At 40.2% G+C, this 26,018-nt stretch overlaps 1 protein-coding gene across 2 annotated transcripts; it reads right to left on the bottom strand.

The window, feature by feature from the left end:
• Positions 1-9,744: 9,744 nt before the first annotated feature.
• Positions 9,745-25,604, bottom strand: si:dkeyp-120h9.1 (Y+L amino acid transporter 2-like). 2 transcript variants are annotated; one of them, XM_065470849.1, is made up of 13 exons: positions 25,535-25,604; positions 25,288-25,446; positions 19,684-20,045; positions 19,203-19,378; positions 18,872-19,014; positions 17,809-17,934; positions 17,312-17,456; positions 14,811-14,934; positions 13,650-13,753; positions 13,399-13,495; positions 13,126-13,275; positions 12,445-12,628; positions 9,745-11,697 (listed from the first exon to the last, which is right to left on the bottom strand). In XM_065470849.1, the coding sequence occupies exons 3-13, from the start codon at positions 19,810-19,812 to the stop codon at positions 11,603-11,605; spliced, it is 1,473 nt and encodes a 490-aa protein (XP_065326921.1). In that variant the 5' UTR covers positions 19,813-20,045; positions 25,288-25,446; positions 25,535-25,604; the 3' UTR covers positions 9,745-11,602. The 2 variants fall into 2 exon arrangements, with proteins under 2 accessions (XP_065326921.1, XP_065326922.1); XM_065470850.1 differs by lacking the exons at positions 25,288-25,446; positions 25,535-25,604 and adding an exon at positions 25,056-25,105.
• Between the last annotated feature and the right edge of the window lie 414 nt (positions 25,605-26,018).

Raw genomic sequence — 26,018 nt, 5'->3', positions numbered from 1 at the left:
CTTGAGATGCTTCAGCTGGCTCAAAGTTTGACTACTCAGACCGATGCTTTTCTGTGAGAACCTCTCATTCATGTCTCAGTGAAAAGGCAGAAATAATAAGATGGTAGGAGGCGGTTTGCTGTGTGTGGTGTGTTTACTCATTGATCAACTCTGAAAAGAAGAAGTTCTTTAATGCAGCAAGTGACTCCTACAAGGTTATTTGCCGCACCCGAATATGAAAATCGAAGCATGTGGGGAAAGATACGACTACATCTCTTTATTGCAACGAAACATTCATGATATTACATTTTTGAACCATAAAGTTGCTTCATTGTCTATTTTTTCCAAACATGATACCTTGTGAGTCATCAGGAACAAAAAGAGTCCAACAAGCAGAGGGCGAGGTCAATGTGAACTTTTCTCTCACTTCTTCTGAATGACAACAAGAACAATAATAACAGCAGCAGCAGCAACAACAGGATATTTGATCGATTTGCTCTTTCCATTATAGAGTGAGGTCAGAGTGCAACGCCCTGGAGAACTGGCTGATATTACTCACTCAGCAGTGAGTGTTTGCTGAGCTTCACCCTGAGCTGTGGCTGTACTCAATACTTTTACAGGTTGGTGTATTGATACCAAGGGGCACCTTCTGGAGGACGCAAAGTTAAAGCCATCTGCAGTTCCTTGAATGGCCACTTGGGGATGAGTTGATCCAGAATCAAGGCTTCTCATGTCTTGTGTGACTTCATGTCGCGCATGTTACTTAATAGTTGTTTGCCATTTTGTACCTGATATAAAATATATATTCATGTATTCCCTGACTGGTTGGTAGTCAAGGAGGTTTCTGGCTGTTGCTGGATAAAATCAATGAAACTGGTCTCTAGGCCTTTGCGACTGGGGGCTTATTCTTCTTGATCATACATTGTCGCCATGACTGTCATACATTCAGTGCAGCATTTTGACAATTCAGTGGTTTAATCAGTTACTAAGTAACTGATTAAAGAAATACTAGAATTTCACTCAGAAGAACTGAAACACAACCTTCTTGGATGGTCTGAATCAAACAACAAGCCACGATAATAGTCAGAGAATATCCAACAGCACAAACAGTGAACAGATGTCAGCTCAGTGACACTACGTAGTTAGAGATAAGGCCTAGCAAACATAGATGAGCTCCAGCAGCCTTTGTCAGGACACCTTTCAGTCAATGTGGGCCTGCTCTCATCTCCAGGTGAATGAATTATTCTTACTCTCTAACCTCTGTCTGTGTATTTGTTTCTTTGTCTGCAAACTCCTCCCAGACAATCATGAATAGAAGGACCAAGTTTGGCACAAAGGTACATCCTAGGCCCATGGAGGTTATGATGTCATCATTTTGCCTAGCAGTCACCTTTAGCCAAACAAAAACTGGTGTTTAGTACTGCCTGAAAGTAGTAGTTCAGCCTATGAACTCATAAGCAACAATAACAAGCTCAGGGTTGTTTTCCTCTAGACAGTCAGTTAAGGTGCCCCCTGCTGGCTAATAGAAAGAATACAAGTCTCACTTTTTCTACCCGGAATCTATGTCCATCCTTTAAATACAGTTTATGCATTTTACTGTTTCTAACATTTATAGATTACAAAAACTTGCACGTTAACAGTAGCCTCACTGAACTATATTGCATAGGACACAATCTTCATGTGAGCACCTGTGTTGCCTGTACATTTTCTTCTTTAGGAAACACATTTTACTTTGTTCTTTGCTCCCTCTGTCCCTCACTCTCTATTTCTTTCTATAACTCCTCTCTGTGTTCATGAGCAGCCCACGCAGCAGCCCAGCTTGTTGACTTTATTGTGTGAAATTACAGAGAGAGGGCCAACATGACTCCATTTACACGCACCCTGGTAACCTGTAGAAATAATTATTTTCCTGCAAAGATAGCACAGAGCGCAGAGAAATGTATGGATGAGAGGGGAAGAAAGAAGAAAGAGGGGAAAAAACAAGCGTAACAGGAGGAGAAAAAGAGGAAAACTGGGATAAAATATGAGCAAGCAGTGAAAGAGAGAGAGAGAGAATCATGTCTAGCTACAGCTGGAAAAATGAGCCGAGGCAATATGTAATCTCCTCTGATGTAGTTTGCATCACACCGCCTTCCCGCATCAGTCGCAGCAGAGTTACAGTGGTGAGGAGGCGCGTTGCTATGGAGTGGGAAGATTTTTTAGAGAGTGAGCACCATTATGTATCTGATTGGAGAGAAGAGAGCAGGGGGTGGTGGGAAGGGGGGGTTGAATATCTGGAGGAAGGAAGGGGGAAAACTGGAAGAGAGGGAGGGAGGTCGCAGGGCATGAGGATGGTGAAAGGAGGGAGGAAAGGAAGCAATAAAGTAAATGCAAGCAGGGCAGAGGTGAGGGACAGAGAGGGGCAAAATAGGGAGGTGGCAACAACAGAATGAAGGAGGAAAGTGCACAAGTGAGTCAGGTCACAGAATAACACAATCTGCTTAAGTGGTTTATTTTAATCATCTTCATCATGACTTCAGCTCCATTTAGAGGAAAACAAATGACAGCCTGACAGATAAACTGGCCACAGTGGGTGTGCGTGTGCGTGTGTGTCATCATCAGAGGAAAGTAATTTTTCCAGCTTCTGCAATACTCATAAAATCAAACAGCTGATGCGTTGTTGACCTCAGCGCAGTGGCAGAAAAGGGGAACAATGCATTTTAACCTTGACAATAGAAACACACTGCTGAATGGAGAAGAGGTGCAGCCTTTTTGTTGCTTCACTTCCTTCTAAGCTCAAGATAGGAACATACAGCATGTGCCTACTGTATGTTTGTCGTGAGCTAAAGGGAAGCATGCATATTATCTAACTGTGGAGGCCCCCTACTGCTCAGTACTAGAAACAGTTCAGTGAAGGGGAAAAAAACAAAGCAAAAAAATAAACAATGGTGATGTTAAATGCACTGGTTCTTATATAACACTTTTCTACTATATCTGAGCACAAAAAGCGCTTCATACAGCGTTTACACAAGGATTTCTGACTGCGTTCTGTCTGACACTGATGGATGCATCGGTTTGGTGTCTTGCCCAAGGACACTTTGACAGACAGGAGCAGGCAGGGCTCAAACCACCAACCTTCCAGTCAGTAAATGACCTGCTCTACCTCCTGAGATACAGCCACCCTCAATGTTCTGCTTCCTTTATGAGCAAGAGGTTTATTTATTTAATCACACTGACAAGTGATAAGTTATCTTTTTGTCTTAGAAAGACGGAGAAGTCCAGATGGGATTATTGTGCATTATATGGAATCGAGGTTTAAAGATAGATTTATATAAAGCGCCTTGAGGCGACTTTTGTTGTGATTTGGCGCTATATAAATAAAATTGAATTGAATTGAATTGAAATTGAAGAAGGAACCTGTGCATATATAAATCACCAGTCCATAGATTTTTTACTCCTGACTAGGTCTGATTCACTGTCATTCCACAAGTGTTCATAAGTACTTAAAGCCACCAGTGAACAGCGACATTAGAAGCACAGTACCCACTACTTCGTCTCCAGTGAATAACTACCCCTCAAAAACAAAGGAAGTGGTAACAGAACATTTTGAAATGGAGAGCAAAAAAAATGTGTAAACACACTCAGAGATAATCGCCATCTACAATTAAATGCAATCAACTACCATCAATTACGAGGTGTGGGAGACTAAAAAAAACCAACTTCTAATGTGACAGAGTGAAAAGCTGCATTATCATGATCTGCATATTCATTATAACTGTGGTTCAGCTGCACGAACACAACAAAAAGGCTTCATGAACAATAACCTCTTGTTGTGAGACAGCAGTTCTTAACCACCAGGGAGAACATTATTTCTTCCAGCTGTTGAAGTCGACATTTGCGTTTTGACTATTAGTACGAACATTATGACCTGTTAGCTGTAGCTTTTTTTTAAAAAAAAACCTTCCCTTTTCCCTCCGTTGCTATTTTAATTTCTGAGCCACAGTCAAAAGGCAGATGAAAGTCGTATATTTTTATCAATACTTTGAAGTAATTCTGTTCTGCTTTACGGAGCTATTTCAGGGCTCATAGGCGTAAAAATGCCATCATGCATTCGAGGCCGCTGCTCTAGATCTTCTCGTTAACAAATTCTGAGCTAATCAGTGCAAAATCCACTCAGCCTTCTCGTAAGAAATAATCTTTAAAGTGCAGGTTTAAAGGGGATGCTGGCAGGCAGTCACATTAAAAGAGAAATTTAAAAAACAAAAAAGACATGAATGAGTTTTCAATACATTATTTTGCTGAGGTTTCTTTGCATTAGGTCGCTTCATGCAATGCAGGTTGTTTTTAAAGTATATGTTATAACTGCAAAGCTGATGAAATATAAGGAATGCAAGCTCCAAGTATCTTAACAATATACATAATCACAAACCACCCTGCCTTTATTACTAAAAGTTTAATTCAGATTAAAAATCTCTTTCATGAATCGCTGAATCCTGAGAGCAGGAGTCAATCTCAAACACGACTATCAACGGGTTATATGCAATAAAATATCAGAGACAAAACAGTTTCAAGCCATGTTTGGTGCAACTTTAAGAGCAATCGCTGTTCTTTACAACTAATTTAAACTCAAACTGTCTGAGAATTTCAACTCCATCTGTAGATTATTCCAAGAAACAGAGGCAGTATATTTAAAAAGTGATTTGACTGTCTTTGTTCTGATCAAGTGCTTCCTTAGATGTGGGGGGGAAAAAAGATAAAACTAATTTAAGTCCCACTTGAAAAGAAGATTTTCAGTGTGTGGTTTCAAAGCAAATTCTGACCCATAATAACAGCTCAATACTTGAGATACATTTCAGTTTCAGCTCCTTCAGCAGTTAGAAAGGTGAGACGTTACCTGTTTGACATCTGAAAATACCGAATGACATTTAACTCGAATAACGTGTTTCAGTAAGTTAAACGGGAGCGAATACCTGCAGGAATCGGTGCTCTGCCTAACCTGAATGTAGTTACTAATGATCATTTTCAAGGCTGACTTTGACTTCTATACATGTTTATCTCAAACAGTAACACCTAAATATAATCACGTGTTTGCTTTAGTTTCAAACTCCACAAATGTGGCGATGCTTCCTCAACTCCAAGCTCCACGGTGAGATTTTGTTCATATTTATAAGTCTGACTTTGGTTTTTCATTTCAGGAAAAGGCTGAAAGGGCAGAGTCGAGTTCAGCAGCTTATTTTGAGCAAACCTTTAATAATAAATAATCCACTGCAGCAGTTCAGTGCTTTTCATTTTTTAACTTTTCAATTTCCCCTCTGACACGCAGAGCTGAATGTTGCTGATCTAGGGTCGCTGGCCCCATCATCCTATCAAGTGTTTGTTCTTATGCTGTTTGCTGTCTCTTTGGTCTCCCTTTGCTTCCCCCTCCTCACCCAGACCGCTGGCTGCCTGAGCACTCCTTCTTGTTAAAATGGAGCTATATAATATTTTCCTGATAAAACGAGTCCTAAGAAGACTGATAAAACCTGTTATAAGAAGTCAACTGTGAAAATATGATTGGTTTTGGTGGCTTTATGAAACACAAATGGACAAATGCCATACAACATGAACTCTCAATGATCATCTCAAAGTCTTTCCCCATTACAACCACTGATTCAAGCTAAGGCTTCAGACTGCTCTTAATACTTCAATACTCCATGTGATGTCAGCACGTGATATGCATAACATGCACACAGAGGCCCCACCCACCTGCTGTTCAAACTGCCTGCGAAGGGTTGGCCAGTCTTAAATGGAGGGCTGCGTTGAATGAAGAGGAACCACAAAGAAGGAACTGATGGGCTGCATAAATACTTATTGACTAGCTAGGACCACATCCTCATTGAGGTTTGAGTGCATTTCTAGTAGATATGGCAGTAAGCATGAATTGAGGCTGTGGTTTGGGCCTCAGAGCGTGCTGGCAGTGGCTTCCAGGCTGAACAGATCTCCATGTACTAATGAGAGATGAATTTATTGAAACAGGCAAGGAAGGTGAGGGCACAAAAAGAGAGTATGTGGGGTCATATATAGTCAAGAGAATTGGAAGAGGAGGGTATAACGAGTGATCCCGCTCATGAAATTCAAATAAATTACTTATTTAGTACAGTCCAAGAATCAAATTAATGTAGCTGGAAGTGAGCATGATAGAGCCAGTTTAGGTGCAATCGCCATCTCTGGGCATGCACTCCATTTCAGTGGTACATATGCATGTCACACTATACACACCCATTTCACAACAAGCAACTATTTCTACAAAGGCACAGAAAATTCTGCAGACGTTTAGCTTTGCAAACAACATGCAAACCGAATAAAACGCCATCAAATCTGCTTGGCGCGGCCACACGGGTGTTGCATTGCATCCTTTTCATTCCTACAATCTGATCTTACACAATCGACACAGATGTTGTTTCAATTAAACATTCACCATCAGGCCTGATCAAACAGACTAGAGCGTTGGCAGACAGCCGTCGCTCACTGTGTTAGACAAGCTTTCCTTCTGATGGGATTTTTAGAGGGAAAGTGAATCGTAGCCATCTGTTATCAAATGCATCAACTATCAGCAAAGAATAACAAGTGTAATGATGTTGTTTGGCCCTTGAAGATAAGACCAACACAAACCAGGAGCGATCTCAGTCTGCAGCCAAGTGAAGATGGTTTTAATATGAATGAATCTTCATACACTTCAGTGCATGTTCTCTCAGCCTGGTGCGTTTTCAGCACATGATGTTTAACATTAATCTTATTTGACACCTGCAGTCTGCTTGTTGTTGTTGCGGCAGAGAGCTGCTGCAAGCATGGTGTGAAAATTTAAAATATACATAATTTGCTGATGCTATGGTGCTGACTTTTAGTTGACTAAAACTTCTCTTAACCTTTTTTTCCCGCCTCAATGACAGATTAGAAAACGAGTGCAGGGTACGCCAGAAGAGGTTTGAGAACCGCTCACTGAGTCACATGACTAATTTAAAAACACAAAACTTTGCAGCATGTAGACATGTTTAAAATCATCAAGCATGACTAGGCGCACAAGACACATGTGTCTGCAGTCCACCTCATGATGCTCTGAACAGCAGCAGCTCTGTGACAGTCACAACAACTTACACTTGACAACTCATGATGACATCACTGGGAGCTTCTCGGGTTCACAGCAGCACTTAGACAATTACAAAGCAGGCCCAGAAAGGAGATGTTTGTAAAAAAAAAAAAAAAAAGTAGAAGAAGAAGAAGAAGAAGAAACAAAGGAACAAAAAATGTGAATACAAAGACAACATAAACAATGCAAATCAAGACTAAAACTGTAGAAGGGATCACACACATCCACTGATTCCCTGATTGGCTCACACACACGTTGCGCTTACGATTGAAGTGCCTGCGGCAGCCATGAGGCCTCCAAGCTCGGTTACGCATCCAGTTCAGACGTCGAGGCAATTCCATGATGCCAAACTGGTGCCAGTGTGTAACAGCCACTCATCCATCAAAGAGCAGCACCCTGGTTCCTCTGCCCATTCCCAGGTGAGATGCTCCCTCCAGACCATCAGCTGTTCAGAGTACTACCTTAGCAGCCTTGAGCTTTTAATACCAAGAATTCACTTCAGCTGCTGCCTGATCTCCACTCAGCGGGAGAGAGAGCAGTTTCTGTAGCCGTCATGGTGCTCGGCTACATTTCCCCTCCACTGCTTTATCTTTTATGCATGAGTCAGTGGAACCCAATTCCCGTGGTTCTGGGGAGGAACACTCAGGCCTCTTCCCCCCAGCCAGGAGCACCTATCGACGGGCAGCATCTGAAGCACAGAGTGCACACCCCGTTGAAATGTGATGCCTCTGCACTGAGCCTCCAGGGAGGTGATGTGGTTTGGATGGACAGGAGGTGGGGCTTGAGCAGCCACCTGAGGAGACTGGAAGGTAGACAGAGCAGAAAAGATGCCAAGAAACCGTTTCTAGTCCGCAGAAAGATTCAAAAACAAATGCGAAAGACCAACAATTCTGCTTTTCCTCATCGCTGTTAGTGCTTTTGTAATAAAAACAGATTCTAGGTCTGAATGACAGTTTAGCTATGGGCAAAAGGTGACACCAGTAAAATTTTAAAATATAATTTATTTAATAAAATTACTGAGATCAGTAGGAAACTTCTTGAGCTACAAACAGTTAAGGAATAAAACAGTCTAGCATCCCATTTGTGAACACAGAATCAAACTAAATCCAAGGTCAGGGCCAGTTATGCCACAAATCAGCTACACTCTACATGCTGACAACTTCAACAGGGAACAGCAGTTGTCCTCCCAGACCCTCCACCCTGTACGTAGTTGGCCTGCAATCAGCCCAGCCTCAGCAAACTAAGTCTGTCTTCAAACTGCAGCATATGACACATAACAATTAAACCCACCCGCTCACAGCAGTTGTGAAACACACAAAAGCACTCTTGATCCAAGCCTGCTTCCCAAAGCAGATATGGAGGTGAGTTATTATGCAGGGAGTCTACCGTGTTACAGCTGATGTACACATTAAACATGGGCAAAGTGTCACCGTGAGCCAAATACTCAGGCTTCAGGCTGCTCTCAATGCTTCTCTGCGATTTCAGCGGGAGAGGATATCCTTATATTCCTTTAGGTCCCGCCCACCAAAAGGTTCAAGCCTGCTGTTTGCAACAGCAAGCCAATCAGATGTTTTTTATACATTTATATTATATCAATGATGCTTCCACAGATGAGCTGCACTAAAACCCACAGTTAAATTTAAAAAAGGGAGAATCATAGCCTGAGCTACTAAAATAATGATAATCAATGATGGTTTTATTTTACAGATATTTTTTTTTAAATATTTGATTATATAGTATTTAGGTTGGAATCTACTATATAAAACATATACTATATATAATACTACTTCTTTCAAATTAAATCTTTTTCAGATTTTCTGCTGAAAATTAACTGCCTAAACTTTATGAAAAGCTGATCAGCAAAACACAATCTAACACAAGAACTTCTGGTTTAACGCTACATGACTCTCAAGAGCCTTCTGAGCTAGCAAAAAGAAATGACAGGACTTTAAGTTTGTGGTTAGTTGGATAAGTTCACTTTCCAAGAGGTTTCCTTATTTCAGATGGGGTGGGACAACGCCTAAATGATGGTAAATACCCACGCCTTTTTTCAGACTGGCTTATGTGTTGACTCACGTGACCAACAGTGGGTCAACGACCGTTAGCACCACATTCAAGGGTGCTAAAGGTCCCCTGTCATGTAGACCTCTACACCATTTGATTGTAGAACAGAAGCAAGGATTAGAGATGAAATACCTTTACAAACTTAATCCAGTTGCCTCTTGTTTTTTCAAACTCTCTGGCTACCATGAGCTGGAGAGCTGTGAACCTACGCAAATATTTAAATCACAAACCAATCATCTTGTGTTTAAAGGTTATTTGCTTCCCTTCCCTGACCAGACCATTAACAATTTCACTAGTGAATAACCCCAGGATACTCAGTCCACTGTGATATAAGGAAATGCCTGCAAAAAGACCAGTTAAAATACCATTAAAAATACGTGGATTTTCATACTGATCAGTTGGGAAACTTTTAAAACCTTGATTTTATCAAAGCTGCTCATTTACCTAAAGGGTAAATGAGCTGTACATAAAGCGACAGATGTGGGGGGTTATGAGAGGATGACCTCTAGTGGCAGTGAGTGCTAGGAGACTTTAGTGTGTTCAGGTCAAACAAAGCAAACGATAAGAACAGCCAGTCACTGAAGGATACAGTCTGTACTTAACTTTATTCAGATAAAACACACAGCTCACTTTCTGCCTCTGAGTGAGCAAACACATTTTTGCCCCACTGGAGAAGCTAGTCTGGGCAAAATAAATAAGAACAGTGAAAAAAAAAGCAGGTGCTTAAGACACATTCAGCACAAAAGCTTTCAAACACCCAGAAAACACACATTTGGTACCCAATGAAACAACAAATATGTTATAACATTCTTATTTTGCATTTTCTGAGAATAATAGGTTCATTTTATTACAGTATACTGAAATATACATATACAGCTGTTGTTGTATTTAAACGGCCCACTAGTTTGGTTTAACCGATGACTACTGATCCCAGAAAAGCAAATTAGCACGTGAAGCAACAAACCTTGTGCTCCTGTTAGCTCGTAACGAGGAAGTGTCCAGAGGCTAAGCAGAATATTTTTTTTTTCTTTTAAATCTAAGGACTGATTATTTCTAGCTGATGACAAACTGACCAACAACTACTGCCTGTGTTTTTGTGACAGGCAGCTTCAATTTGAAGAAACTAATGAAAGATGACGACTTGAAACACATTTGGCAAACTTTACAGCGACATGTCGGCGACTGTGCTCAAGAACAAATGTGGCGATATCACATCATTAGACCCACCTCACTGAAGGCACGTACAGTCTAGGAACACAAAAAGTACACCACAAAACACCATATAAACACACTACAGCTGTGAATTTTCACTTTACTGTATGATGGTCCAACAATCGATCTGCTCTCTGTGACAACCGCCCATCTTGGCGATGCATTAAAAACTGAAAAAATATAATAAATATTTCATCTGCAATAGAAATCCTTATGTTTGTTTTGTTTTTAAAGTGTAACAATGTGCGCTCATAAGCATCATCACTGAGGTGTGTACCTAAAAAAAAAATAAATCTAATTTTTTACTTTTAAATGGATAGAGTATGCATATGTAAACAGATGAAATGAAGCAACAAGGTGACGAGTAACAGTGCAAACATGAGATAAAACACACAGAAGCACAGACAGACTCTTATATGACACTTTGGAAAGTCTTATGACTTATCAATGGAAGTTTTTTAAGCTACCACTAGGAGGCACCTGAACTTAAAAAGAGCCCTGAAGACGATGTCAAAGTTCCCACATGCAGCTGTGGTGGATGGAAAGCAGCATGACGGATTTGTGATCATATATATACAGCAGGACCGCTCCTTAATTACTCTTCTTTCTTTTCTTTTTTTTAACTATTTTATATATTGTCTCCTTCAAAATGAAAAATTTATGTGCAAAAACCGTTTGCTCTTCTTTGAGGTCTCAAGTTCAAAAATCAAGATTTTTGGACTAAATTTGCTGCCGTAGATATACACTTAATAATCGTCATTATTATTAATATTATTATTATTATTATTATCATCATTATTACAACAATAAAATAAAAAATATTACAATTATACTTTTAATCATATTACTGTTATTTTTATAAATAACAATAATAATAATAATGATAATAATATTGAGCAAGCTGCGATAAGCTTATGTACGAGTGTGAGGTGCAGTGTGTAGGCATGTGTGGATAGAACTGATCAACCAACACCGCGTTTGTGCTCTTGCCTATAATGAACAGTCTGAGTAAAATCCTGCTCCTTCCTTCTTTATGGCACATGTGTGAGAGAAGAAGAGGAGGAGGAGATCAAGTAGTGTGGTGTGCTCATCTCTGCACCGTCTCCATCCGTCTTTAATAGGTCCAGCGATGCTCATCTCAGTCCTGATTGTCTGCCGCTCCCAGATTCCTTCATATTGTGTTCGTTCACCCTCTTTCATCTCTCCGTACAGTACTTTACTCTGAGTTTGTCTATCCATCGATCATTCGATCTTCCCCGGGTCTATGTTGTCCAGATCAATATCTGGCGACGCCACACAACACATGCACAGTTTCTGGGTGTATAGAGATATCGCATCTGTGTGAAGAGAGAAAAAGAAAAATCAGACGGTAGCTCAAGGGATACGCCTTTACAAATGAGCTTTTTAATAAATACTGGTGATGGCGTTAGAAAAATTAGCCTTAAGTGTTACTTGTAACTAGTGAAGTGTTAATAGTATAAAAAAGTAGCATTTCTAAACAGTAAGAGTTGTATAAATGTTGTACTATAGAAGCCTTTAGTGTAGGTGGGCTTTATGCTAAACTGAACTATGAAACACTAATTCCAATCCCTTTACAGAGAGCCATAGCATTTCCATACATTGCTATGGTAGCTATAGGAAATATCAGACTGGTATGCTAATATAAGAGTTATGAGTAATAACCTAACACAGCCACATTCATTCACAGAGCTTTATACTATAGCTGTTGTCATATTACCACGTGCTAGCATCAATCCTCTACCTTTGTACCTAGATTTAAGTTTCTTGGGGAAATACTTCCTTTATAAACCCATTGGGAATTTAAATTTTCAAGGAAGATAAAGGATGCATTTCCGCCCAAAGGGAATGAAAAGCTAGACTGACAGCTTGGCTAGCTTGTTCTAGCCTATGAAAATATGACACTGAGCTCTTGCTGATCTTTCTCAGAGCTAGACCACACATGTTAAAGGATAAAGCAGTAATAGACAAGTGCTTTAATAAGAAGGCTATCAAATGTGAGTTTAAGAGTTCCCTCAAAGCAAACACAACCTCTTCTATGATAGGCAGTGCAGTGTTTCTCTTACTGAGCATTTTTCCAAGGAAGGCTGGTCTGGAGCTGCGAGGCAGATGGACACAAATGTAGTAGATCGGTGCCCCAGAAAGTGCCACACCAATCCCCACTAGAGAGTTGACAGTGTCGCTGTAGAGCGGCACCACCACCAGGAATAAGCTGCACAGGCAGTAGACTATTGGGAAGAACAAAGACAGCTACAGAGAGGGAGGAGGAGAAATGGACAAAAAAAAAAAAAAAAAGGATCAGACTGGCATTTTGACTTTAAACATTGTCGCAACTCAAAACAAAAGAGGGTGAACGGTACAATACACTCACTGTTGATGGGTAAACGAAAAAAAACTTCACAGACCATGAACAACACTTTACACACTATCTTTTATGTATCCATTTACATCTTGTGCTCATTGGTTTATTTGTCTGTTCACAATCTGATGGGGGCTGTGAGCTGGATGATGTGGTTGGGTGGCTGCACCAAGGTGCAGTCTAAGATTATGAGATAAAAAACACTAGCTCACATTCAGAAACAAGATGTTCATATTTGTCACACAATATACACTCGTCATCCTGCCTAATGCTTTATTTTTTTTTTTATCTCTGAGGTGACTGCATTAACATGTCTGAGCTAAATTTCACACCTGTTTGTATTTCAAGCTCACTTTGGTTATTAAGAACATTGCATCATTTTTGGTACCTTAATGGGTCGGTGCAGATCAGGAGCTTTGATGCGAAGGTAGATCTGGCTGGCTATCGACAGGCCGATGAATAACCAGTAGTTAAAACTGAAATAGTTGATTAACCGGAAAACATCTGGCACAGTCAAGTACAACAGAGACATGCCACCCTGTGAGAAGACGACCAAAAACAGACACAAAGATTACGTTCAAGAGAAATACATTCATGACAAAGATGAAGAACCACAAAGATTTACATTAAAATAAAAAAAAAAACATATTGGGATACTTGCATTGAAAAGTAGGGCAGGAATCGGGGTGAAACGTTTAATATGGATCATGCAAAGCACATTAGGTAGGTGGCCTTCTCTGGAACCAACGAAAAACAACCTGCAAGAGAAAATGACATTTCAATAAGAACAAAAGTCACTGTGCTGCTGATTGGTTAGTTGGCAATAGGAAAAACAAAACAAAACAAAAGAAAAAACCCATACATTTTGGGAAAAACAGAAATGGAGACCACTAGATTTAGGAGTTTACCAACCTTGAGGCTGCAATGATTGATGAGTTGAGGCCTCCGTAACAGGAAATCGCCACAGAAAGAGGAATCAGCCAACGAGCCCAGCCCAGCACCTCATCTGCAAATGTCTGAGGAAGCAGCCAACAAAGTGCTTGTAACTCCTTTTCACTTTAGTAAAAATGTGACTCATCAGTGCAGATGTGTGCCACTAATTAAAAGACACGAGAACTAATCCAACAAACTGGCTAATCTGAATGTGGGAACCCCCTGATGTTTCCTGCTACTCCCCTTTGCTTCCTTTTCAAGAACGGAAGAAAGTGTAAAGCTCACACTGTTACAAATAATCAGTGAGTACAAATACAGTCAACAAAAAAAACTACACAGATCACAGCAGTTTCACAGGACACTTAGAAAGGAGAGAAAGAAACAGTTACCAGCTAGAAAGAAACAGCAGGAACCGAGAAAAATGTTATACTGTGATGCCACTTTGAAACCTCTGAGTGGATTTTCTTTGTTCATATTGTGACCTGTGAGCTGAGCTGTTGCCAAAAGCTTGACTCGACAACGATGTGGCATCACTCATTTTAACCCACTCAAAACCCAAACATGCCTGAGGTGCATTATATTAGTGATATAATCAAGTTTAGGTTCAAACATCATCATGTTTTATTGTGTCGCTGAGTTGCAAAGTACAACCAGCGCAAAATGAGATTCGACATCATTAATCTCCAAAACCTGACTAAACATTTTGCTGCATCTCACAGTTTAATTTCAACAGGGCAGAAAACCCCTGGCTTAATGACAGAACATTAGTAAACCATTAGAATAAAAAAAAAAAAAAAGAGATTAGCAAATACCACTGACAAGTACAAATCTTCCTCCTCCCTGCACTAATCACATCATGAGCTCTCCTCCTGTTCCTGTGTGGCGCGCTAACCTCTTTAGCTAAATGAGGTTCCTGTCATCTCGACTCCTACAGTCTTGCATGACCAAGAGGGAGTACCAAAGCCAGATGCGAGAGGCGGTGGCTGTTAGATGGACTCAGACAGACGACAGTCAAACACAGGAGGGACAGATCACATCCTCCTACCTCTAAGAGGGTGAGCAGAGGCTATACTGGTATGTGATAGGGCTTGTTATCAGATATGTACACAAAGTGACTGTAGTACAGAGCTTTGGACTCACCACAGCAACAGCTTCACTGTTGAGCACTGTATCTGCGTCCATGACGACATAGTAAGCTATGTTGGTCAAGATATAGATCACTGTGACGATGGGCATTGAAATGGCAATGGACAAGGGGAGATTCCTGCAATGGAAAAATAGGAGGTGATACTCATTAAGACTGTTAGATTTAAACTATTTAGCAATACAGCAGTGTGAAAACGTGTTTGCCCCCTTCCTGATTTCCTAGTGTTTTGCATATTTGTCACACTCACATGTTTGATGTTTAATATTAGACAAAGATAACCTGATGAAATACAAAATGCAGCTTTTAAATGATGATTTCATTGATTAAGGGACAAACGTTCAATCCAGTCCAAACCTATCTGGTCTCGTGTGAAAAAGTAATTGGCCATCTTGTTAAATTATGAATTAACTGTGATTAACTGCATTTTTTGGAAAGCTGAGTTCAGTTTCACTAAACACACTCAGGCCTGATTATTGGCAGACCTGTTGAATCAGGAAATCGCTTAAATAGAACCTGTCTGGCAAGGGCTAATTATGCCACAGCACGCTAGATCTAAAGAAACGCCTGAGAAACAAAGTCATTGACATCCGTCAGTCTGGAAAGGTTACAAAGCCATTTCTAAAGCTTTGGGATTCCAATGAACCACACTGAGAGTCATTATACACAAATGGAGAAAACCTGGAACAGTGGTGAACTTTCACCACCAGGAGTAATCGGTAGGGGTGGGCGAATATGCTCGATGTTTCCACATACGATAGATAAAATGGTTTTATCGCAACCATCGAGTATAAACTGCAATGGAAATATTAAGCTGTCTGCATGTAATTCACTGTGAGTTTGTTTTTCTCCCACACACTGTGAATGCATCATTAATAACCCCCTCCCAGATTTTCTACCTGGCGCACTGCCCTTAGCATGTGTGTTTATATACTACCAGATAGGGAAAGATATGAGGGCAGTGGGAGTTTCAGATGAGTGAGGGAATGAGACTCTCTGTGGTTTTTGTTTTTGGAGGTTATTTAAACATATCGCGATGTGCATCGTGATACAACCAAAACAAATTTCGTGACATTAGATATTCCTGCTGACGACTCATCCGGGATTTCACAAAAGAATGATGAGTGGGCCAAAATTCTTCCACAGCGCTGTGAAAGACTCACTGCCAGTTATCGCAAACGCTTAATTTAGGACTGCAGCTATCGATTATTTTAGTAATCAAGTAATCACTCATTTATTCCATCAATCAATCGAGAAATTAGATAAGAAATATTTTTTCTCTTATTATTGAGCAATAACAAATATACACAGGTTTTTTTCAAAATGAACTGTTGATTGCAATTTTTCAATCTGAAAAATGTTATGAAAGCCTCGAAATTAATCTGCTCTAGTACACCCCATGCCCCCCTTTAGATTCACCCCTGCTTCAAGCATCAATAGGATGGCTGCTCTTAGTTAAATTATACAGCTTGGTGTATAATTTAAACATGGTATTAGATATACAGATGAATTGTTAATTGTTAATCTTAATACAACTTCTTGAGGCTTACTGCAGATTTTCCACCGTGTAAAGCAAACGGCGATGGATGGAGCAGCTATAAAGTGTGATTTTTTTTCCATGTCAGAGTTTGTTGATGAGGTGCTTTGAATGACTCTGCTCGCTTTTTCCCAGTAATGGTTTTATTGGTGACTGCAGGAACAGCACTACTGTTTTGGTTGCTAGAAACACATCTTCTTTCACTTAACCAGAGCTCACGTCTTGGTAATGGCTTCGTTTGCTCTTCACGGTGTGCAAACAGACTCCAGCTCCTCGTTAAACTGTGCCAGCGTCAACATCGCTGCTGCTGTTGTGTTACCAATGTTTCTGTTTAAGGCTGCGGGCTGTGTGGACTTAATGTTGTCAGCTTTTTTATTCACATGCTGCTCCTAAATGTGTTTGCATTGCAGGTGTGATTTTAGTCGCAAATGTGGATGAAGCGCTCCCATTTCCACAACGACAGCACTGAAGCAAAGAATTTGTGTCGGGAATTTTTTTATAATCGAATTACTCGAATCATTGCAGCCCTAGCTTGCAGTTGTTGCTGCTAAAGGTGGCCCAAGCTGTTATTAGGTTCAGGGGGCAATCACTTCTCCACACAGGGCCATGTAGGTTTGGATTTTTTCCTCCACTTAATAATAAACACCTTCATTTAGAAACTGCATTTTGTGTTTACTTGTGTTATCTTTGTCTAATATTTAAATTTGTTTGATGATCTGAAATGTGTGAAAAACATACAAAAAAAGAGTGCACAGAAATTCAATTGCCTTGTATTTCTGTGTGAAGCACTTTGTGATCTTGGTCTTCAAAGGTGCTATATAAATAAAATTTAAGTTTACTTACTTACTTCACAAACACTTTTTTCACACCACTTTATGTATACAAATCGAAAGCACAACCAGGAATAAAGGATTTTAATGATTACTGTAAAACGAGCATTATAAATACAAGATTGCGTACCTCTCTGGGTTCTTGATCTCCTCTGTAATGAAGTTGAGCGTATCCCAGCCAGAGTAAGAGTAGAGTGCTGAATAAAGGGCCAGGGCCATATCACCAGGATTCAGCTTGGAGTCTTTGAAAGAATCCTCAAAGTTCTGGTTAAAACCTACAACAACACAAGGTATACATTATAAATATATCCCATTTTTTATTTTCATAATAAAGAAATATATTATTCAAATTATATAGTGTTTTTTTTTTACTTTTCTCACTTAAGGGAGAGAGGAACAGTTCATTTAGCCACACAACACCCTAACTATGCCCACAGTTTAACTTTAAAATGACTTTGATAAATGTATTTTTAAGAGATCTCATCCAGCTGTATTTCTAATTACTATTATTGTTATCATCAATATTATATAAGCACCATGTTTTGAGTCTTAGAACATATGTTGTCTAAGGACCAATTGGAAACCTTAATAGTTGTTTTCTAAATAGTGATTATTCAGAGATCCTACCTTGTCCCAGCCTAACCAGTCCGGCAATGATGATGACAATTAGAGCAATGACCTTTGCAAAAGTAGAGATGACCTGAAGAATGGCACCCCACTTCACTTTCATGCAGTTCACAAATGTGAGCACACCTGATGGAAAGAAAGAAGCAGAAAAAAACTACAAAAGTAGTAGAAAACTACAACTCTAGAAAAGCTTGCAGCTAGAGAATGTAGCTAAAGGGTACAAGTCACTCCTCCTCATATAGAACTGACACGGCACCACCCAAGTACCACAGGGTTCATTCAGACCCTGTGAGGAACACCCCTGTAAAAAATGAATCTCACTGCGTGCTTCCATTAATTCCATCACCTGTCCCATCATCTGCTTTATCACTCGATGTTCAAGTCAAACCACATGCATAAGAAGCCCATTTCAAATGACACATTTCATATGGGCGCCATGCAAGTTATTCCAAATGCAGCATGCGTGTTCCAGTAGTGCTGCAGCCAATAGACCATTTTAAACACCTTTCTCCTGAATTTACACGTGGAAATCCATTTTAGCCGTTTTGCGTGAAAGATTCAACTGTCTGCAACTTATCGTCCTGCTTGCACAGGAGACAAAGACGCATTTAAGACTTCCTCCTAATTAAGACTCTCACTGTATGCACTGCAATTTACAGGAGCGTGATGTAAAACAGTACAATCTAATACAGTAAACAACTGTATATGAACTTTCCATTGCTTTGGTTTAAAAAACAAACAAACAAACAAACAAAACTAATGTTTGTGTGTTACAATGCTCTATTGCCAGCTCTTTAACTGAGCTGTCTACAGAAATTAGCCCAGAGGTACAGAAACAGATAGGATGTGGTGATGTGCAATTTTTCACGCGCTTTATCAGCACACTATTTTTGCTGGGGTTGAAGAAATCTCTCCCTAACTATGTCCAAACAGATTTAAACCAACACTGCATGGATACAAGCTTAAAACTACATAACACACTTACACCTTTACAACAGTCCATGCAAACATAAATAACAGGTAAAATAAATTATGTGAGTGATTAATAGCGAAAGAGGCTTACATATGATGACAGCAGCAATAAGACGGACGGCATCGTAGGGGGCTAAACAGGTGGGGTAGAAAGGCTGGACCAGGTAATTGGAGAAGGTCAGGGCTATCACAGCTTGACATGCCGGCTCTACAATCATCAAGGATGTCCACAGTCTACAGAGACATTTTTTTCATCTTAATTATTGCTTCACGTAATGCTTACAGTAGGCAGGTTTAGTTTATTTACACTGGGTAATGTCAACCTTTGTTTCCGTCTACCATTTAATCCCAGTACAGCACATGCCTGAGTAGTTTATTGTGTTAGTAGAAGGGCTCAGCAGTGCACTGCTGAAACAACATACCGAATAAAAGCCAAGAAACCACCAAAGGCTTCAAGGATGTAGGCATAGGAGGCACCAGATTTACGGATGGTGGTACCAAGCTCAGCATAGCATAACGCTCCAAACACAGAGAATACCCCTCCGATTGCCCACACGACCAGGGACAGCCCAAATGAGCCAGTGTACATAAGGACTCCCTGCAGGGTAACACAGGAGAGCAGATATTAAATATACACACACACAGAGAAGGCAGTGAACCAGCTGTCATTTGAACAAATGTGCCTAGTGATCTAAGATCTAATGTAAATATAGAAGACTGCTCAACCCTAAACTGGACAGCTGTAATACACGTCATCAACAAAAACTGAAGTCCTTCAATTTCAGATTTCTTTAGTAATTAATGTGCATTTTACAGAGAAAGCATTTAGATTTTACTGCTCTGCAACGTTTAAACCAAAATAAAAACTCAACCACCCACCCCCCAAAAAAGGGAGAGACCTACCTTAGGCGAGACAAAGATGCCTGAGCCAATCATGTTTCCCACAATGAGACAGACGCCATGAAGGAGGGAAATCTCCTGCTTCAGCCGCATGCCACTACCCTGAGACGCCGTGTCTACATCAGCAACCATTTTGAGGAATTTACAGTCTTTGGCCTCAGCTCAGATGAGATTGACAAGGAAATGATGGGAATGACAAAGCAGTCAAAGACTAGAACAAATAAGAGGTAGAAAAACTGAACAGAGAGGTGCGGGCCTATCACACAAGAAAGGAGGCATCGAGGCGTTGAGTGTTACTGAATGGCTCGAGCTATTGCATGTCTCTAACACTCATTGAAATCCAAGAGGTTCTTCTCTGGGACAATCTGTAAAAGAAACAAGCACACACTGTCTCACAGAAGGGAATTTATTATAATAGTAAACAGTTTTGCTGAGCAGATATGAGTTAAGTGATCCCAGTTCAGTATGTCATCATACACACATCACTGTTATCTTCCATAAACGAATGCCTTTCTTTATATATGAAGTGCTTTGGGTTCAAATAGCATTGTGAGTGAAACGTTTCCCACACTGCTCTTTCCCATAGATATTACACATTAACTAGAGGTGGGAGTCACCTGACACCCAACGATACAATATTATCACAATGAAATGAGATGGTCAAGAAGACCAACACTGTCAAGAAAACCTGCTATAAATGTTTCCATCAGAGGGAGTCAGTCTACTACTAGCCTGATATCAGTATGCAAATGAATGGGGTCAAGTTGGCAATTACATGCAATCAGGTGACCTGTGCAATCACCTTGTGATCAAAAGACTTTATGAGTCTGAAACACCGCCAACCAACCTGTGGGCGACCGTTTAGTCACCATTGCAGAATGTGAAAATAAATTCAACACAATCACCAGGAAACCAGCAATTTTTAGTAGCGTCATCAATCGTTTGATTTCAAAGTGCTTTAACTCAATTCAAACGTGTACTGTAGAAAGAGGGAATTTGTGACTTTTATATGCTTGCTGGTAAGTAGCATGACAAGAGCAACGACTGCAGTGACTCCAGACATGCTTGCAGAAGTACAGGACAAGTTTGACTATCAAATTGACATATGGACACTGAGCACTTGTAACTATTGCTGTAAAACTTCATATTTAGCCATGTATTTGAAATCTAGCATCTAGAACTATACAACTTCTATATAGCCTTTTGAAATCGGATGATTCTTTTTGAAATACTCTGTATAATAAGAATGTCATATATTTGATCAGCTGCATTTAGAATCCCTATCACTCTGCTCGTCAGTGCATCCAAGAACATTTCCAAATCAGAGCCAAACAATCAACCAGCAGCCAGGTTGTGATAACTACATCTTGTATGCACCAGCTTAAAGATTTATATTTCCCTGTTGCAATATTACATCTAGCTTGCTCGCCTTCAGCAGTCAGTACACATACTGGTCAGTACTGTTTCACAAATGGCTCCATGGTGTATCGTTTTAAACCTTTGTCTAACAAGTGAAAGAGTCCTGGTTCGATCCCAGGAGGAGACACAAATCCCTTTGGGGCTGTTGCCAGTGGAACAACTCTCAAATCAACCATGAATAAGGAAACAACAACAGCAGCTTATTTCACAGGCATGCAGCTCCCTGATCTAGTAAATCTTGAATAACCAGCTGTCAGCCACCGGTCCTTTCATTCCCACGCGACTTTGGTTTTTAAACTGCAGGGTCGGATGACAGTGCAATCAAAATGGAGCGAGTTCCTCTTTTATTGCACCTCATTTACCCATTATCTGTTCTCTTATATCATCTAATAGCGCTGGCTTCCTAATTCATCACTGAATGTGAGCAAAGTTTAACTTAATTTGTATATTTTACATTCTAACTTCCCATACAGGAAAGCAGTGCCTCGCTCAATCTCTCCTCTCATCAGTATGTATTCACAGAGAAAAAGAGATCTAACCTTACATAATCCTACTGCTTTGTCTGTAGCACACAGTGTGCTTCATAAGCAGGTGCTATGTTACTAAAAAGTGAAGCAAACTACTCATCCTGCCTCCTTCAGCCTGGATCAGTTCATGGGAAGAGGCACTCAAAAGCAAGCGTTGGACTGAAACACTGAGCCAAATCAAATTTCACCTTTACTAACTAAACACATCTTTCTTGGAAGCACATGCACAAATACATTAAAGCACTATGAACAGCTCCATAAGTTGGATCCCCAGGAAGAAACAACACTCATATTACACTGAGGATATATAACATGGAAGAAAACTTTAAATATGTTCACTGTGGGTATCCAATGGTGTAACAACTGGAAAAAAAAATGGTTTCGATGTGTTTCGAAACTGAACCACAGAAACAATGCACATTAAATCTTTGTGGCTGCCAACATCATCACCATCCCAATGTTTTTATGTGTCTAATATAGAAGACAGACGTTTGACGCCCTTCCAATTAAAATGACATTCTGATTGGAAGTGTGCTGTACTCTCAGCCATCAGCTTTGGTGCAACTTGACCTTAATCTTTCAGTCAAAATAAAAAGTGGATAGAAAGATTAATTTAAGCAATGTGTTTATTAAATGTGTGTAATTGTTGACAACTCCTTGGATTTTGAATCAGCTCTGTAGGTCTACATTCACCTTTAAAATCATGTCTGAGGTATTTCATGGTTTTTGTCAAGTCCACTGTTAACTTTTTTTTTTTTTCCATTTTAATCTTGTTGTTTGTTTATATTGCCAGTTATTGCTGTTCCAGTGAGAGTGTGAAGTGGTTAGAATGAGATATGCACCTCCAAGTCTAAGGTCATGGTCCTAAGCTGGAAAAGCATGGAATGCCCACTCCACGTCAGGGGCGAGTTACTCCACAAAGTTGAAGAGTTTAAGTATCTAGTGGTCTTGTTCACGAGTGAGAGGAGAGGGAGATCAACAGACGGAATGACGAAGGGTTGCAGTGATGCGGAAACTGTACCGATCTGTCATGGTGAGGAGCGAGCTGAGTGTAAAAGCGAAGCTCTTGATTTACTGGTTGAGCTATGTCTCTACTTTTACTTATGGTCATGAGCTTTGGGTAGTTTTCTCTGTTGCATGCAGTGTTTTTGGTGAAACCAACAAACAGCGTTGAGCATTGCTCATTAGTAAAGTCGATTACTGCCTAACATGGTAAAATAATTTCTTTGGACGTCGCTACTGGACATTCTGGTCTGAGGAGGTTTGGCGCCATGTGTCCCGTTATTGGTCCAATGAAATTATGCTAGCATCTGTTCGTTAAGGTAATGCAGCTGCTCACTAAATGTCTCCCCCATACCACAGCCTCAAAACACATCTCTAGGGGAAACGGTTATGCTCACCAAAATAACATTTTCTGTGAATTTATCCCATGTTCATAAGAACAACAGAGTAGTAACTCGATTAAACTATCAGTATCAAGAACAAGACAGTGTAGAAGAAACCTGATGTACAAGTCAACCTCGCTATGGAGTTACTGTGAGTGTAATGTATGAATCAAAAAGTACAAAATGATTACGTAGGCCTCATAACAGCAAAGACACACAATGCCTGACACTGATGCCTTAAAGTCTGGATATTGCTTTACTGAAATGTTCATTCCTTAGACATCTAGTAGGAAATATAAAACCATCAGCATGAATGCCTTGTGCCATGTTTAAAATCAATTTTGAACACTATTCTAGACCTTTCTGCAACTCATAAATATCGCCAATAAGTTTAACATAGCAAAGTGTTCATTCTTTTATATGTTCCCATCTCTTTCCCTTCATACTCAAGTGAAGCTGCACTTACTCAACTTCAGTTTTTTAACTGTACAAAGTGAACACATTTACCCCATTCACACTTTAAAATAATTCTGATAACATACAAAACACTCCACTGCACACTCGTATCTCTGAACTCAAAACCAGAATCTGATGTGTGTCAAACATCTGTCCCCACCTTATCAAAAGGTCCAATCAAGTAACTGAAAGGTGCAAAGTTTGAAAATTGCAGTGAAATTTGATGGATTTTTATGACAGATCCTCTTTCTGTTATTAAGTCTTTACACTTCAGGGGGGAATCTACGCTGTAGCTATAGCAAAACCCCTACAAAAACCGACCGACATAACATGCAGCATAACTGAACATGCACCTCTCTGAAAATGTAACTACATGATAACAATAACTGGCTCTATATAGGGATTAATAATCATAGTATCAATATAAGGACTCACAAATATTATTCATTCTTATTCACAAATCCTGGGAGCATATTGCTGAAACTATTGGAATGGAGGTGAGTGAATGTGTTCACATTGAGAGTAAACTGGGTGGACACAGAAGACCTGCCTAAATAAGGGCCAAAGCTGTTGTCTGTTTTCTGAGACATCTACTAAATGATGCTCAGGATGTTGCAAGGGTCTGTTGTGGTCAGGCAGGTCTGACATTAGGTAGCAACGCGAGTGTGGAGTTGGACTCTGACAGAGGTTTGGGAAATAACGATGCTGCCCAAGTTATTGTCGGTATTGCAGAACTGGCTATTATGCAAGTTTCAAATGACGCTGTGTGCGGACCGTGCAGCATGTATTTTTTTGAGTTTGCTGATGGATTGTTAAAGGTTGTATACTCAGCATCTGCTCTGTGCATTGTGAACACCACGTCGGATTTTAATAATAGCACTTGAGGCACGTCGGGCTTGTTAAACGCATGTTTAAACTGTTGGGGTTTTTTTAGTCGCTGATTTTACGCTGCGTTCATTTATTGAATCCTGACGCAATCTTGCTAGCGACTTACATTTCCTTCCACTCTCGACTCCGTCATTTTCCGCGTGTTAAGTGAGAAGGGGCGAATGCAAATTTCAGACCAAGCTTTTAAAGGAAGTACAACTTCCACTAGTACTCCCAACTCAGTTTAAAAGTAGTGGTGGTTGTAAACGTTTCTAGCCTATGACCCAGATAATTTCCCGTTATTAAAAAAGGCCGGCAGAGAAGATTAGACCGACTTCTTTGCTTTTTGTGTCATTACGACTCCGAGTAGTGTAGCTTTGCGCGCTTCCGCACGGGGCATCCACCATTCTGTAAGGCACACAAAAAGCAACGTAGTCACTAATTAGTGGTTCATCTCCGATATTAGCAATAGGCGGGAATGTTCAACACGCAATTGTTTAGTTTCAGCCACCAAATTATACCACATCAACCCCAAAACGCGCTCGCGCCCTGTTAACACGCAAAGCCAACGGTTTTTGTTACCAATGATTAGGAATGATAGCTCTGTTAGCCCCGGCCCGACACACACTCAGTGAAAGAGGAGAGGGGTGAAAAGCGCGTCTTGTCTCGCCTACTTTAAATCTCCAGCTCACACTGTTATGTAAACGAAACACTCACTCACCATGTAAGAAGAGTCCGCATTAAACTAGTTGCCCGGCGGCTCCACGTGTGCCAACAGTGCTAATGACGACGAACACGCATGATGATGCTGATGTACATGCTAGCATTAGTGTGCGCGTGAAAGACACGTAGCGACGGTTAACTTCGACTGAAACGACTCCTGTCCGCGTGCCCACCTAGTCTCTATATCTACAAAGGTAGTGAAACCTCTACTGTGAGGTCAGGCAATTTACCTTTTAGCTGAAGCGAGCGGTGACTCATGGACCGTCCTTGGGATTTACAGTTACCAACTTGTGCCGCTCCACATTTTAGGCAAGCAACATCTGTAGCTGGCTCCTCCTAGCCAACCTCCCACCATACGTGACCCTATACGTTCAAAAGCAGAAGCTTTTCTGTGAACAGCAGAGAACATTGCATAAGTCTATTAGGTACTTTAATAAATAACAGAGGAAATAAAGTTCATCGCGTGTCGCTTCTCACCCTATTGTTAGCATTTCAGGTGAGCGATGAATTGATCTGTTTGAAGAGAAGACAGTAAGACAGTTGAAGCTCTGTCAAGCAATGAAAAAAATTTTTTTTCTTTAGATCTGGAGACTGTGGGTGGGTACACTGTAGTCATAAAAGATGGACCAATAATCATACAGACTGTAGCTTTTTAAGTAATGTTTAGTTGATTTTAAAGGGCTCAAAGTGTGCCAGGAAAATACTCCCCACACAGGGGCGGATCTAGAAGGGTGGCATGTGCCACCCTAAAATGATCACTTGCCACCTTGGTTTTGCATATGACAATGTTGTTTATTAAAATAAGATAGCATTAACACTTTGAGCCTAGCTACAGTTAACCCTGAATATAAATTCTAAAACTGAATATATTGCATAGTGTTATATATATATATATATATATATATATATATATATATATATATATATATATATATATATATGAAACGTGTATATTTACTGT

The sequence above is a fragment of the Pelmatolapia mariae genome, linkage group LG22 (genome assembly GCF_036321145.2).
Source record: "Pelmatolapia mariae isolate MD_Pm_ZW linkage group LG22, Pm_UMD_F_2, whole genome shotgun sequence".
NCBI classification, from domain to species: domain Eukaryota; kingdom Metazoa; phylum Chordata; class Actinopteri; order Cichliformes; family Cichlidae; genus Pelmatolapia; species Pelmatolapia mariae.
This window is presented reverse-complemented; position numbering and strand designations above follow the sequence as displayed.

Bases quoted from the DNA above. Each gene is read 5' to 3' on its own strand.
- si:dkeyp-120h9.1 (XM_065470849.1), bottom strand. From the start codon at position 19,812: ATGGTTGCTGATGTAGACACGGCGTCTCAGGGTAGTGGCATGCGGCTG. The intron at 14,935-17,311 runs GTACGCAATCTT...TTTCCATTGCAG, and splicing joins GAGATCAAGAACCCAGAGAG to GAATCTCCCCTTGTCCATTG. The intron at 13,276-13,398 runs GCAAGTATCCCA...GTCTTCTCACAG, and splicing joins TTCCTGCCCTACTTTTCAAT to GGTGGCATGTCTCTGTTGTA.